Raw genomic sequence first — 17012 nt, forward strand, 5'->3', positions numbered from 1 at the left:
TGGGGGGGGGGCACATGACTGCAAGTTCCAATCATGTGAATGTTTCATTTGTATCAGTTGGTCTATTTATGTGCTGTTGCTACATAAACAGCGATGCAAAACATTTCCCAAAATCAGATTAGGAAACTGTGTGTGCAATATGAATGAACAGATTCTATGTCAGTTGAGAGTAACAGACATTGGGCCGACAAAAATAGAATGAATACTGGTAAAGTCGCAGCACAAATGCCAGATGTGATTTAGTCAACCATAAACACACGTCTGCGTGACAACCAAGACAGAAAGATTGAGCCATTATATGATAAGAAGCAATGTCGCCTGCCGAGTGGCGCAGTGGTCTAAGGCAATGCATCGCACTGCTAGCTGTGCCACTAAAGATTCTGGGTTCGAGTCCAGGCTCTGTCGCAGCCGGCCGCGACTGTGAGACCCACGGAGCAGCGCACAATTGGCTCAGCGTCGTCCGGGTTAGGGGAGGGTTTGGCCGGCATCGCGCACTAGAGACTCCTGTGGCGGGCCGGGCGCAGTGTACGCTGACACGGTCGCCAGGTGCGCGGTGTTTCCTCCGACACATTGGTGCGGCTGGCTTCCGGGTTAAGTGGACATTGTGTCAAGAAGCACTGCGGCTTGGTTGGATTGTGTTTCGGAGGACGCACGGCTCTCGAACCTTCGCCTCTCTCCCGAGTCTATACGGGAGTTGCAGCGATGAGACAAGACTAACTACCAATTGGATACCACAAAATTGGGGAGAAAAAAGGCTAAAACAAATGTATTAATGAATAAAAAGAAACAATGTCAGATAGGAGAGGTACACAACTACAGCCTACTACCAACCACTAGAAAGAGACTGCACCGCAGTAAGAGGGACTAAGGAAGTAAGAGGACTGCTATATGCAGAAAGGGAGTCGGGGAGGGAGTGAGGGAGAGTGCAGTCGGCACTGCATGTGTTTAAAATGTGCCACACAATACCTGCTAATTCTATTAAGTGCCTCTGCGGTGTGTGAGGCAGTGGAGCGGTTTGGTTATGGGTTGATGTAAATGGACGGCTGGTTGACTAATGCAAGAGCATAAGAATAAGGTGATTGGATGACAGAGTGGAGTAGAAGGCCTAAGCCGGGCCACCCCGGGCCTTGCCAAGTCCATTATATGTATTGGAGACATCCTGGGGATCCAGCATGGGAAGTCATGCCAGCCAGGGGGGAAAAAGGTGCTATTGTTCTTCCTCATCGTTGGAATGGCTTCCACCCCACGACATCCAGGTGTGGTTAATGCAATGAGCAGAGAGCCTGAGACCTTCACGCATATTCGCAACATTTTTTTCCAATCTGCTTTGGTGCTTTTGGACTCTTTAAGAACCTACGCTAGCTCAAGGACGAACGTGGACAAGGAAGTCTTTGGTCATCAGGTTTTGACTTTGCTGCCCCCCCCCAATTCAAACAATTGCAAATCAAGGTAAAGCACATCGAGAATGTTGACGCGCGGTCTCACACAAGAATATTATTCCGTTCAGGATTGTGATGATCAACGACAACATTCTAAAAGAATCCAACTTTGTTTTTTTTTTTACAAACATTCTACAACTTTATTAGAGCAAGAATACACCTCCGTCAAAAGGGAGGTAGCTTTTAAAAAGGTAGCCGTTGCAATACATTAGCCCATCTTCATACATTTATAGACAAGCTATGGTCTAAGTCCTATCAGATCTATAGGTTTAAGTGCCTCCTAGACTTAAAATGCACCTGTGTGTGGAGAGAGATTGTTTGAGTTCTCGTCAGAGACATGTGTCAAGGGGGTTAGTTCCACAGCTATAATTACTCCAAAACAGGTCGGTAAACAAGAAAGAAATTGCTTGGATTTAATGTAACGATTTCTCTGATATTAACCAGCTGTACGTGACACGCGGCTGGACCGCCCAGATCAATTCCACCAGGGAAGTGTCCTGTTTTCCGACAGGGCTGATGATCGAGGATGAGAGAAGGGATCACGGACAGACACTTTCTCTGTTGGCAATGTTTGGATTAGAGGCCGATGGCTCCCTGAAAATGCTCCCTTCCCCCTCCTCACCTGCTCGGGCGTCTCCCTACGGAGGGGAATATATATACACTTAGCCCGGAAAGGTCAGCCAGACGGAATGTCGCAGGCAAACACGCAGCACCGGGACCCCTCGGATGAATCACAGGAGAATTGGTGCATGGCAGTGAATGAATAACCCTCCATGGCTCCCCAAACCCCATTATTTCCATCCTTTTCCAGCGGGCCAGAGATTCATGTCTGCGCATGCTGCCAGTTCATTACGGAGAAATACCATTCCTCTTCTGGCTGCGGCGGGACAGGCCAGGCGGGCCCCAGGGGGACCCCGGCCCTGTTTAATTCCACATCATCCGCTCCAGTGAGGGCCTTAATCTCTGCTTGTGTGATCAATACTATATCAGTGTAAATTAAAATGACAATTTTAAAGTAATTAAGCTTGTTAATGCTCGATTGGAATGTCATTATTTGCACAAGGGGAATCAGGGTATGGCGGCGTGTGCGTAGGATGCAGGGTGGGTGGTGCGGGGGCCTAAATTACGAGTGTGTCCACAGTGACAGGCGAACGCTTGAACTGGCGCGGTGGCCCCTGTTGCCGGCACTGCCACCGAGGGGGCTTAACAAAAGCAGATTAACTTCCTGCCCATGCCGGCCAAGTGACCTCTCCAATTTCGTAGGATAACCCAATTGGAGAAATTTGATTTGTAGAACCAAACCCAATTATGGCGATATTAGATGAGAAGTGGCATGGAGGGAGCGCTTGCTGAAGGAGGAGGAAAATAAAAAGGGGGGGTTAGGCTAAGAGAGTAGAAGAAAAAAGAGAAAAGTTACACAATAAAAATGCACTTAACTCCAGAATGAAGCCCAGCAGTAATTGGGTTATTAGATTATTTGTGTCCCTCCTTTCTTTGGTTTTGAAAGGCCATTTAGAGTCATTGTGATGGTTAGAGTGAAATAAATGGGTTCCTACGTTCACCTTCCTTTCCCTCTGTGTGTTTGTGTGTGCGTGTGACTGTCTGAAGCCACCATCCTACCCTATGTGAGGTGCTGTGTAAGTGAGGACGGAAATGAGATGATCACATTGTTTGGTCTTATTAACCGACAAAAACAGACAGCCATGGAGACCAGTGACTCTAGCAATTACCCCAATCAGACCGGTTAGGGGCCACTCAGGGACCCGCCAAAACACACTCCTCCTACGGCTGTATCGCCCTGACGGACCATAATGCCATTAGAACCACGGATCTACGGTTTTGTTCTTTTACCTTCCATATGACCCACAGTCATCTTTACTCCCGCTGGTGGTGCTGCAAGCCGACACACACCGAGGTCTCCATTCTCTAAATACCCACACAGCACCACCCCGTACAGAGTCACGTGGATCATTTCCCTGCTGCTCTGTACACGCCCATCTCTCACAATTACCTGCTAACGAGGCACGTGTTGACAGACAGGGGAGGGATGTCCTGATTAAAAGAGGCCATTTGTTCCTGAAGGCCCATGGATCACTCAGGGATCAGTCCGGTCCACTGTTGCTAAGTGATACTATTGCCATGGAAACCGTGTAGTGCATCTGACCGGTCTGTGTTAGGTGATGTGACCAGTGTCCAATGGGACAGCGTGGACATGGTGTTTGCTGTCACACTACTGGACTGTCCACCTAGTCCTTTTCTGTACCTCTTGTTACTCAGAAATCTAATTTGTTGAAACGTGTTTACTATGTTGAATAGTGAGTCAGAACAAATCAAAAAATGTACTCAAAAGAGAATGACTATTATAGTGACCTGTGCCTCTCTGTTCCAGCCTCGAAGTCATCGGTGTCCACTGTTGAGGGCTGTCCCCCAAAACCCCTCAATGGCCACCAGCCACGGCTTCATGAAATATTAAATGCTATCCAATAATGAAGAGAGACAACAGTGGGCAGAAAAACAAAGGCGGCCACAGGGTGTTTAATTAGCAGTGGGGTGTTGCCCTGCATTTCTGATCAGGCCATGGTAATAGACACCTGGGGACCTGGCTGAGGACCTGCTCTTCCAAAGGGGGCGTTGCGTTGGTCAGCTTCCAGGGCGATACAATCCATCATGGTCGCCTGTTTGACTGGCTGTTTGTGGAAGCTGGCATTTTAATTATCCACTCATTTGGAGAGGTGGGGGCGGCAAGTTCTCCTCCGCAATCAATGCAAACTGTCGCTCAACGAGAATTCCCAGGAAGGCGAATAAGATCAATCCGGACTGGGCCGACATGGTGAGTGGGAAAGCTCCTGGGATAGAGTTGTGGGAGGTGGTGGATCTTGTCTTTATAGACAGATCATCCATATCACCATTTCCACTGGTGTATAGTTAAGCAGGCTATAAAATCACTTTCACCTGTGGGGGTGCTCTTAAGGCAAAAAGGGTCCCTTAAATGGACACAAATATTGTCAAGGAATGACCTCATTTGACCGAAAGGGGCAAACCTCCCCATAACCATATCTATAAGTTGTCCCACCCGGGAAGAGTATCACCAAAATATTAGTAAGACTAAGTAGTAGACATCAGCAAAACATGAGTAAGCCGATACACATAGATAAGCACACAGATGCAGGTCCATAGACACACGGGCACAGGTAGGTCACGCCTCATTCTCAGCATCAAAGCATTCCCAGCTACATTAACAGTGCTGATGTCTTCAGGGGGTAGGGGAGCCCTAGACACTGGCACCCTCACACACAAGACTCCAAATATCAAGGGTAACCAAAGTCAGTCTCATGTCATTAAAGCAAACCTCTTAGAGAGCGCTGTCGGTCTATACCATCCATATGCAGGGAATGCATACTTTCCGTACAGAATATACCATACAGGAGTGCATGGCAGGAATTGAAGCATTTTTTTTTTTACGGATTAGTTCAAAATGTGCCTTGGGTAGTGTTTCCCCTAGAATTATGTTCAGCAGCGGTGGCAGAATTAGTGGGGAGGAATCGTATATATTGCTCCATTATCGTTTCTACATCGAGTACATTATTATTATTTATTTTTTAATTGGGCTGGCCACTATTTAGCAGCGGCGCTTCGCCTCTGCTGAATGCATATAGGGGAAACGCTGCTTGAGTGACACAGACTGGAGACTATTTTAAATCACTTAAAACAGTCACTACAGCACACTGAGGAAACCCCCGATTTTACGAAGTTCACCATCTAATTGATCAAAAACCTACAGTACATTTAAATCCAAACGCTAATAACAAACAGGGTTATACAAGTTAACATCTCCCCATATACCACCATTTTGTCAGCGATAGTAACACCAGCAGCCTGATGTATTGTGAAGGCCTCTCTGAGAGCTAGAGGGGAGCCCTTGAGAGGGACCGGGGTAGCTGAAATATGATCATGTTCCTGAGGGCTTAAAGAGACGCCGGGAGCCATTTAACAACGCCTCCCCTGACACTCCAACACACGCAACACAATCACAAATCACACACTCTCAGAGGCAAGTGCCTCTCACAGGGATGTCAGTAGGACCAGCCGACTGTATTCACGAGATGGTTATGAGGATAATAGCAGTTTAGACAAGGGTGGGGACACTTGCTATGACTTGTGACGTTTATTATGGGAGAAATCGCTCTTAGAAAGTGACGTTAAGCCTCTGTGTATTTTTATTTGTGTTTGGTTCTAATGAGAATTAGTTGGTATGGTTTGATAATGTATTAGCGCATGGTTATTGTTACTTATTTTAGCGTCTGTGTGCATGTGGAGGTGTGTGTGTGTGGGGGGGGGGGCTTTGTCTATGTTCTCCAGAGAGCTGGGGGCCTGTGTCTGTGTTCTCCAGAGAGCCGGGGGCCTGTGTCTGTGTTCTCCAGAGAGCCGGGGGCTGTGTTCTCCAGAGAGCCGGGGCCTGTGTCTGTGTTCTCCAGAGAGCCGGGGGCCTGTGTCTATGTTCTCCAGAGAGCCGGGGGCCTGTGTCTGTGTTCTCCAGAGAGCCGGGGGCCTGTGTCTGTGTTCTCCAGAGAGCCGGGGGCCTGTGTCTGTGTTCTCCAGAGAGCCGGGGGCCTGTATCTGTGTTCTCCAGAGAGCCGGGGGCCTGTTCTGTGTTCTCCAGAGAGCCGGGGCCTGTGTCTGTGTTCTCCAGAGACCCGGGGCCTGTGTCTATGTTCTCCAGAGAGCCGGGGGCCTTTGTCTGTGTTCTACGGGGTGCCGGGGGCCTGTGTCTGTGTTCTCCAGAGAGCCGGGGGCCTGTGTCTGTGTTCTCCAGAGAGCCGGGGGCCTGTGTCTGTGTTCTCCAGAGAGCCGGGGGCCTGTGTCTATGTTCTCCAGAGAGCCGGGGGCCTGTGTCTATGTTCTCCAGAGAGCCGGGGGCCTGTGTCTGTGTTCTCCAGAGAGCCGGGGGCCTGTGTCTGTGTTCTCCAGAGAGCCGGGGGCCTGTGTCTGTGTTCTCCAGAGAGCCGGGGGCCTGTGTCTATGTTCTCCAGAGAGCCGGGGGCCTGTGTCTATGTTCTCCAGAGAGCCGGGGGCCTGTGTCTATGTTCTCCAGAGAGCCGGGGGCCTGTGTCTATGTTCTCCAGAGAGCCGGGGGCCTGTGTCTATGTTCTCCAGAGAGCCGGGGGCCTGTGTCTATGTTCTCCAGAGAGCCGGGGGCCTGTGTCTATGTTCTCCAGAGAGCCGGGGGCCTGTGTCTATGTTCTCCAGAGAGCCGGGGGCCTGTGTCTATGTTCTCCAGAGAGCTGGGGGCCTGTGTCTATGTTCTCCAGAGAGCTGGGGGCATGTGTGGCCTTCTCAATAGCGGGAGGATTATTGAAATCAAGACAGAGAGATTAGCTAATGGGGAAATAATTGGCAGTATCTGCCTGGTCAGCTGGGTCATGCAAATCAAGTGCTGCTGCATGGGAGAATCAATACGTATGGGGATCAGATCAGCAAGTAGCTATGGGCAGGGCCTGACGCCAGGCACAGAGAGAAGCTTTCACCAGGAGAGGAGAGCAGAAGAGAGCCATGGACCGGAGGAGACGCCGCCAGACAGTGCCTTCACTGATGTCAACGCTCAGCATCTGATCCCAATGCCTCAAGTCCCCACTAAACACCGACTCACTATCGCTCTCTGCCTGCTCATCAAATCTCTAGATATTCACTCGCTCGTAGGAGACAGGAAACAAACGTCCTTGTAGTTAATTGATAGCCGTTGTGAATAAGTTAGTTAAGTATGAGGTTTTGGATGTTTTAAGGGGTTTATATTGGTTTTTGACTTTGAGTTACGGATATAACTTAACCTATTTCAAGATGAGATGAGGCAGGACAAGGTACACAATTGATAAGGACACTTGATAGACCTCACTTATACATTAAAGGTTCCAATTATTATTACTTTTTGATTTGCGGCAGGCCGTCTAACTCTGTTCTGCCATGCATGGCCTCTCCCCTCTCATTTTCATTCCCACCTGCTCAGCGCAACCATTCATCAGGAGCCGGTCAGAGGATACCTCCTGCCTGCTCACAAACTCAAGGAGCAGGCAATAAAATTAACCTTGTGGCAATTGTTTTTCCCCCAGACGTTTGACGGCAAGGGTGTCAACTCATCCGTTTACTGAGGGCCCTGAATAAAGCAGGGCTAATGGCAGATTATGGAGTCAAGACCAGATCAATCAATGACAAAGTGGGATGACGAGAGAGCTACTTCCTAGCCCTGTTCCTTTGGGTCAGGGAAATATACAGAACACAACCTGGCAGTGCCGTATAGTAGTATAATTTGCGGGTAGAGGAGTATAGACGGTCAGATATCTTTACAGTCCGGCACACCAACATCCTTCACCCAGCCCTCCTTCGGTGGCTGTTCATTTGCTCTCAACACCTCCTAAGCGATCAATATTTTTTAATTTTGGTCCGAGTTATTATTTTTCACATCACTGCGCTGGGAAGCAGAGTAAAGTGGCTCATATTTTAGCTCTAAATAGATCAATATGACAGGCTCACCTTCACTCTGCCCCTCGCCGGCTGGGGGGGAAGCACGTCATAATGTACGGTGGCGGGGGGGTGCGCCTGGACATCGCATGCTGGAATCACATCATTATCTGTGCCTGGCACCCCCCTCCACCCTCCAGACAGATCTGATTTACTCCCCACCCAGGTCCTGCCTGCTGCCCCCACTAAACCCAATCCCACCACACGCAAACACTTTATCAGAGCTCTGTTTATGAGGGCGAGGGAGACGGACGGCGTGTGTGAGCGTGAGTGCGTGTGCTTGCGTGTGTATATGTGCCAGACACTTATTTTTGTGAAGGTCCAGAGGAGGGCATAGGCTGAGTTCCATACATGTTTCTGCCTCTGTTCTCAAACCATTAATTATATATACAGTTTCAAGTCAAATGTTACCAAGGAGGCACAGCCCGCTCTCTGTCCCTCATAATTCACGTCTGATGGCAGTTTCATTGATTGTCGCTCAACACATGTCCTGAGTGTGTGTGTGTACGTGAGTGAGTGTGAGTATGTGTGTACGTGAGTGAGTGAGTGAGGGTGTATGCATGCACTTACTTGCATGCCCTGAGTGCATGACTTATGGCGAGGGAGAGTTATTTCCCAACAATATTACCCTGCTGACATCTACTCCATTCAAATTGCCTCGGTCTGCTCAGTACTTCTGACCATATTGAAATAAGAGCCTAGAGATTTAGTTTTGCAATGTCTTAACCTGCTTACGCACTTGGCGCCTTCTCCCAGACCATGAGGGCGGAGTGTGTGACGGTTGGGCGGGAGGGGGTTGGTCCTCCTCTTTAACCTGTGTGTGTAAACCAGTGTAGCAACCTCCCTGCTGTGACCCCCACACACTCCCTCTCGTTCATTCCCTGTGTATGTTAAAGCAGAGGATGAGTTGCTTACGGGGTAGGAGATGAAACAAGCCCCCATCATCTGGACTTAAAAGGGGGGAGGGGGGATGGTGGTGCACCGTGAAAAATAGGTGATGAGCATGACGCAAGCGAACACAGCGAACACACTTGCCCTGTCACCGCAGAGGGCCACTAAGTGTTCAGAAATTCCTGGGTGATGTGCTGCGCTGGGTGCAGTTTGGATGATTGTATTACTGTGGTCTGCTGGCGGCAGAAGGAATTAAGGCTGCACCTTGGAAGCCGGCTGGGGTGTGGCTGGCAGTTCCTGACATGGCCTCTAAAGTGGCCGGGGCTGAGGGGACAACATGACGATGTCACCTGCCTGCCTGGGGATGACTGTGGATGAGTTCAGCCATCAGCACCACTTCCCTCATCTGAACCACAGGTGATAGGGACTCCCGAGGAGTGGCGCAGCGGTTTAAGGCACTGCATCTCAGTGCTAGAGGCGTCGCTACAGATCCTTGGTTCGATCCCAGGCTGTATCACAACCAGCCGTTTCCCGTAGGGCGGCGCACAATTGGCCCAGCGTCATCCGGGGTAGGCCGTCATTGTAAATAATAATTTGTTCTTAACTGACTTGCCTAGTTAAATAAAGGTTCAAAAATAAAAATAAAATAGAACAGAGCTACCGAGGAGCAACCAGTAGGTGTGACGAGAAAACAGCTGGGAAATATTATGAAAACTAAAGAAGTTTCCAAAGTCAATCTTGATAGGACGAAGAAAAACATTTTGATAGAACTTCCTAATTTAAAAGTTTAGGAATGCATATCTTCCTTTGAGCAGGCACGTAGGTGCAGGCACGTAGGTGCAGGCACGTTGGTGCAGGCACGTAGGTGCAGGCACGTTGGTGCAGGCACGTTGGTGCAGGCACGTAGGTGCAGGCACGTTGGTGCAGGCACGTAGGTGCAGGCACGTTGGTGCAGGCACGTTGGTGCAGGGCACGTTGGTGCAGGCACGTTGGTGCAGGCACGTAGGTGCAGGCACGTAGGTGCAGGCACGTTGGTGCAGGCACGTAGGTGCAGACACGTAGGTGCAGACACACGACATGCAGAGCTAACTGGATAGACGGGGCGGGAGGCTGATGGGAGTGCTCCTAGCGTCTCTCGGGGTGACAACACTCCCTAGTCGCCACACCACCAGGGAAATCCAATCAAAACGTCCAGTGGAGACGTCAAAGACAGCACCCAGCACGAATAGCAGCTAAACAGATTAAGCCAATGTGTCCCTGGGCAGCAGGTGCAGGGATGAGAACGGACACGGGATGCGGAAGCGGAGTGAGATTCCTGTCAGAGCACAGAGCCTGACTTATCCTCTGGCCTCACACTCCTGTCCTGTGGAGCAAGGGAGGACGCCTTTCATTTCCCATTACAATTCTCTGGAACAACTGAGCGCTGTGTAAGGGGGGGATTGTGTGTGTGTGTTCATTTGTATGTCACTCGAAGCTGAAGGGTGTGTGTGTGTGTGTGTGTGTGTGTGTGTGTGTGTGTGTGTGTGTGTGTGTGTGTGTGTGTGTGTGTGTGTGTGTGTGTGTAAAAATACTGCTATACTTTGGCTATGAAGCATAAAAACAGAGTGAGTGCTGTGACAATAACTGTGAGGGTGGCGTGTGTTTGCCTACACACAGACCCCAGTCAGCGTGTGAGGAACGCTTTCCTAGGTAATAAAGGCAAGGCATTAGTGAACATCATTCCACATGACGCCCCAGCAGCCCAAAGGGCCGGGCCTGTGATAAATATTAATGGCCTGGAACAAGTGGATTGGGAGTTAAGGTTATCAGGGCGGGCTTTCCTAATTGACATTTTACCTGCTGTATACCTTAACAGCGCCATAAAACACCAGGCCTCCCCCCAGAGGAGGATGTGTCACTCAAGACCCCCCCGATCACTGCACAGAACACACAACCTCCCTCTGGGAGAGATGTGAAGGCTGGCCAGCTTCTCTCAATGTCTACCTACATCCAACACTGGTCTGGATGCCTGACTGACAGACCGACCGGCATGGAGACAGGACCAGCGTTTGCTAGGATACACTGGTAACCCACCAGTGTACTCATGGTGGACATAAAACTTAGTCCGGGTTATCATATATGTACCAGTAGGTCCTATGGCCTACTATACCAACGAAAAGCATAGCACACAAAACACACAAAACCAGCCCCCATTGACCATTTCAACCTGTTGACATATTCGTCTCTCCACAAATCAGAAGAATCAGCCAGTGCTTCCTTGGTGAGGAGGCGTGCTCAAATGACCCAAACACAGCTCACTGACACAGCTCGCACACACTCAGCCGTGGCACGGTGACGCTGCTGAGTGTGTGCGAGCTGTGTCAGTGAAGCCTATGGCGACCCCCCCCAGCCACCGTATTGAACATAGAGACAGGACAGGTAAACTAAACACTCCCTCAGGTCGTTACCATACACTTACACTACATTATAGCACATCCGCTCGGCTGCCGTTACTGGTAGGCTCCGGGAGCCTCGCGGGGATTGCCACTTTACATTATCTGGAAATTGACAGGCAGAGCAGACAACAAACAATTACCCTCGAGCAGAAATCGAAGGTTGAGAAAACAAATATGAGTGATGATGTCATCTCGTCTAAATGGCAAGCCCTGTGTGAGGCGCACTGGACAGTCTGTATCCATATTTACTGTGGCCCCCGATTTGAATATCTATAAACATGTTGATTTTGTGGTTCTCTTTGCACAAATTGATTTCGAAGAAAGTTACTTCTCCAGCATGGAAACAGTCGAGAACGAGAACAGTAATTGGCGTGCATCTACGCTTATCCAAGAGGTGAGAGTCTACAATGAACCTGGGAGAAATCATCAAAACAAGAGGACAGCACCGTCGTTGTTTAAGCGAAACGGCAGCTCATTCTTCTTTGCAGTGGGGGCGGGGCATACGTTTGAGATATGTTCATATTACGTTTATGAAAATAACATGTTGGACTGGCGGCGATGGTGGATGTGATTTGCAAGTGTTTGCAGGTAGGGAGGCAGAGCGGCGTACCGTGGTAGTAAGTGTACCACGGTAGTAATACAGTACCTTCTAGAAGAATAGAGAGGAGAACCATGACAGGGGGGGGGGTGGGGGGTGTCCTTAAACCTCTCTTTATGTGGTCAAGAGTCAGGGAATTAACTAGAACCACCATTATTGTTTCCTTCCAAATGTACTGTTGGGAGTAACATGCTATCAGCATTAAATGGATAGCATTATAAAATAAATTGCTTCTGTGGTAATTATGTGAGGGAATAAAATGGTGTATTGTGTGTGCTCAGATGGGGGGGCCTGGTGTCTAGATGTTGAAGACTAATATTGAGATTATAATCAACACTGAGTATCTGGCTCCACCAAGAGGTCATGCAATGCAACTGTCGTGTAGTTGTGCATGATTTTGAGGGAAAAGGCCGCAAAAGGACTGAGCATCAATTTGGACCAATCGGTGCACATCTTTGTGATAATTATGACATAATGTGCAAAATAATGACTGCAGTAACTAATACGCATGATCCATCAAACTCTCCGTAATATAAATGGCCAACTACAACATCTATAGGCTATTCCATATGCAGACTTATTTATTTATTTTTCATGTACAATTTAAAAAAGCCACAACCAACTATTAGCTGATAACACTTAAAGTTGCAGCTTGTTTCTAAATCCACAAAACATTCCAGACCATCTAGCACCACCTTGTGGTGGTCTACCATTATTGCACATTCTAATAAAATGCTGGGGTCCACACAGCTGTGGAAAATGAATACTTGATTGATTTTCTTAATTCTCTTCATTCTAGCATTTGAGGGCCCCCAGCTTCAACTTAAAACTTCCCTCAGCCATCTTATCTAATGTCACAACTGATGCGTCTAGAGCAGGGATCATCAACTAGATTGAGCCGCAGGCCAATTTTTTATTTTCTCGAGCGGCTGGTTTTGGTGGCCCGAAACATAATTACAATGTCAGTAATTGCCTTTAGTAATAATTGCAAAATGACCGCAATAATACCAAACAGATAAAATATTTGACTAAAACATCCTGTCAAATTTTCCGTACATTTGTATATGATCACGTGTCTCTATATTATGCGTGGGAATACTTAGGACAGATGTCCAAATTAAAATAACCTGGAGCTGATTTCCTGGTGCTGTTACAGTTTTATGGGGGGCAAATAAAACTACCTGCGGGTCAAATTCACCCCAATTGGGCAACAATGGTCTAGAACTTTCTGCTGAAAATGGCTGCTGTGCAATACCCGGGTGAATGCAACACATCTGTGGTGAGTTAAGACTGTGTGCTGTAAACAAATCTCCTGAGATCAACAAGAAGAGAACCACTTAGCAGGGGCAAATGGACCACCCGCACTTACTGTGAAATGTTCCTGGGATTTGTAGTTCTCGTCGAGGTAGACACGGGCTCTGCTGTACTCCTTCATGGCATCACTGGACAGCAGCTCTCTAGAAGAGAGGACACATCACAATATGGCACCATCAGCCTTCAGATACATGGGTTGATTTATTTATCTTCCTTTAAATCAGCAACATGATAAGTAGGATAAATATGAACATGGTGGAACTGTAGTTCTTCCATGCTAGCTGTTCCGGTACACTTCCAGTCATTGCGCTAATGCTAGCTAGCAATGGCTAGCCAAACTACCTTCAACTTCCTGCAAACTGCAATTAACTTCCTTAATTGCGCTTTAAGGGAGCCGGGATTAGGAACAGGAGATTGTGAGTGTGTTAGGATACTGTTGAGGCCTCACAGACCGTCTCTTCTGCTTATCTATATCCCCCTGCTAATAAAGTTCACACCAGGACACCCTAAATTGGTTGAAAGAGGTTACATAAGAGAGCACTTGATAGAATCTTGTTAACAAATATCAAATATCTTATAAACCCCCATTGACCTAAAACATTCCGTTTGTCCATCCTATGACTAAACAAGAAAGACTAGCTACACAAATAAGCCCCGCTAAACAGTTTACTCAATAATGATGGTCGTCTAGTACATTCTTTTCATTCTTTGAAAATCAACACCACACATGAAACCAAATAAGTGGTCACCAGAAGGTGGAGTTGTTCACTCACTTTCACATAGTTTTGGTCCTAATTTTCCTGTGGACCCAGGCAGTGGTTGTCCGTCTTGACAGAAAAAAATAACCCATAATCACCACTGGGGTTGCTATGGACACCCGAGTTGGCGGCAATTCTTCAGTTAAGGGAAATTTGAGGGGGGCATGAAGTGTGAGGTAACTTACTTGACAAAACAATCCACGTGTGCCATGGACGCTTCGTAGTTCTTCCCGCCCACCTCCTGACAGTGCACTGCGATGAAGTGGGGCTTGTGTGACTGGACAGTCTGCAGAGGAGAAGAGAACAAAGGCATAGCATTAAACGACTGTCCAGACACAACTACTTGCTCGGTGTCATTTCATCCAGGTCATAATCATTCACGATGACAAGGAACTTCTCACCCAAATGACATATTCTATACTTAGATTCGATAAAAGACGGGATACGGCGTTCTTCAAAGAGAGCCCTGTCCTCTAAAACAGCCTGCGGAGTCAGATTTCAGATTCCCACAAATAGCTGAATTAAGGGATTTAAAACTCCCTCGTAAAACACAACCAAGCAACACGCCTTACCAACAAGCACCCATTTACTCCACAGTGAAACCCTAATTAAGGTCTGGTGATTTTGGGAGGTGGAAAGAAGCTGGGTAACACCCAAGACTGGGGGAAAAAATGACTATCAGAGGTCTAGATACATTATAGTCAACAGGCCAAACTGCCCCAGGTACTGTACAGTATAGTGTCAGACAGAAGGCATGTAGCTTGCTTGTTCCATGAGTCATCACGGATGTGTATCGGGCACTGTGTGCAGGGTATGACGGACAATGCCGGGAGTGAGAAACAGCTCACTAGATCAATAACGAGTCTCTCACTATCAGGAAATGTCAACATTATGATGTCAGAATATAGGAAACACCAGAACATAAAAAGGTGACTGATCATAGGCCTAGTGTCAGAAAAATAATACATACTGATGTTGGTGATCTGCACTGATAAACACCTGCCCTGGTCCCAGATCTGTTAGGGCTGTCTTGCCAATATCTACGGTTATTGGCAAGACCGCACAAACAGATCTGAGATCAGGCTAACAAATACCTGGTCAGAGCAGAGAGAGTTGTTACAGAGTCATTTCCACTCCAGTCACATGACCTCTCCCATGTCCCCTCCCTGTCCCCTAACACTAAGAGGTGTTTCTGAGTGCACTGCCAGCGAGCCCAGAGTGTTTAGAGGTGCCAACCCGTAACGGAAAATCCATAGCGGAGTGAATTATAGCGCTCATAAGCACTCAAAGGGTCGGGCTATGGATGGTGGGCAGGCCGTAGATCACGGTCACCCAGGAAATGTGGCCCCCCCAGGGGGGTCCAGGCCTGGAGGCCTACTCTGCTCCTACTCCACCCGCCTGCATTATTATTACTAAAGGCAAAATCAAATAAAAGTAATGTAAGGCAATAACACTATGGATTTTCTATCAACCTTTGGCTTGTCACCGGGCCACTAAGAACCAGGGTTCTCAAACAGACGGATTAGTGAACCTATCAGCATCCACTGGAGAGCTTCGACTCTCGAGGAGCTTTAGCTAGCCAAGTTACACTGTGTGTGAACCTGTGGACATGCAAGAGGGAAAATGCTGGACTGTGTGTGTGTGTATTTTGTGCATGTGTGTGTGTGTGTGTGTTTTGTATTTGTCCAAGTGTGCATTTTATGTTTGTTTTTCCAGGCAGTGTAACTCCAGCTCTAGTTTCTCATAGGGCTACAGACTCATTATCCTGAAGCCTAATTTAATCCTATTCCTATAATCAGAAATGCTATTGATACAAGGCCAAACAATAACAACTATCCCAAGTTTCCGCCATCTTTCTTCTGAATGCCAAACAATTGGCCCATTCCATCTACCCTCAGAGGCACCTTTTGATCGATCTGCTCGTTTTCATTTCAGACTAAGAGTTATAGGTCACAGATTGACTCTCGATCGAAGGCAAATAAACACATTTGCACAGTGGTCAACGGGGTGCCAGCCTAAAGAGCAGTTGAGTTCTATCAGACGCAGGGACCTCCCTTGGTAGCGTAGAAGTTATAGGGTTGATGCCGTTAGACCACACCGCATGATGACACAGGTACCACACAGCGGAAACCTCTTAACTGTTGTGAGAAGGCCACATGTTTGTCAAAGGGGTGCGTCCTCTCTCTCCCACCATCCTGTATCGGTTTGGATTCCTAGGAAATTCCCTAGGTTATAGCAGTGACATATTCCCATCCTTTAATAATATTTACTTACACACTACCCTGGAATATGTTTTTTTTTTTAAAGGAGCTTGTTTTATTTGATGGCCAAACAATGTGGGCTAATTATGCGGAAAATAATAACCGAAAGGCCTAGCTTGTAAGTCTAGCTCTCAGTTTGGAGACATTTTCCATTCTACATTTAAATCAACACCTAACTGTAAAACACACATCATTGATCTCCACCAGTACAAATCCATGTATATCAGCTTACATCTAAACTCATGCCTGATTCACACTATAGGGCTGAAGGAAACCCGTAATGTGCTGGGTGTGATATTTTCTTCAGCGACTATGTTGGGACGCGTAACCAGGCCAAGCCCAGTACAGCTTGGCTTAGAACAGGTTGGCTCAGTAGTGTAAAAATGGTATCAGATCCCCCACTGCTTTTGTGACCAGTGGCTCACATGAAGCGCACCACTTACACGGCTAACCTAACACGGCTGCTATCAGACTGACTTGTTTAATGTGTGTGGTCACAGCAGCCTGGGTTCTGAGTTGCAGACTGCACTGAGGTGAGATATGCCATGTTTGTGTTATGGGCCTTCAGTCCCTGGGAATCTCTGCCTGATGCCTGGATGTGGATGTAGGAGGGCAGCTGGCTGGAATGAGTCTCAGTTACCGTTCCTGAAAACGTCTGTATCAACGGGAGTCAGCACACCTACTTGGTGAAGCCGACTCACTCAGACGGAGCGTGGTGTTACTGTATTTAAACAGCTGTTTAAATACAGCACGTTTCTCCTTGCAATGGCAGCTGAATGGGACAACGTTTGCACTACTCAAAT

The 17012-nt window shown here is 47.8% G+C and overlaps 1 protein-coding gene across 3 annotated transcripts in view; it reads right to left on the bottom strand.

Annotated features, from left to right (window-relative positions):
* LOC118369550 (inositol polyphosphate-5-phosphatase A-like) overlaps nt 1–17012 on the bottom strand; it is a 300208-nt gene that overhangs the window by 140732 nt on the left and 142464 nt on the right. For all 3 annotated transcript variants that reach the window (XM_035754029.2, XM_035754028.2, XM_052498410.1), the window contains exons 3-4: nt 14134–14234; nt 13246–13333 (exon numbers count right to left, since the gene is read on the bottom strand). In XM_035754029.2, the coding sequence (XP_035609922.2) occupies nt 13246–13333; nt 14134–14234 (189 nt within the window). The remainder of the gene's footprint in view (nt 1–13245; nt 13334–14133; nt 14235–17012) is intronic.

The sequence above is a fragment of the Oncorhynchus keta genome, chromosome 36 (assembly GCF_023373465.1).
Source record: "Oncorhynchus keta strain PuntledgeMale-10-30-2019 chromosome 36, Oket_V2, whole genome shotgun sequence".
Classification (NCBI taxonomy): domain Eukaryota; kingdom Metazoa; phylum Chordata; class Actinopteri; order Salmoniformes; family Salmonidae; genus Oncorhynchus; species Oncorhynchus keta.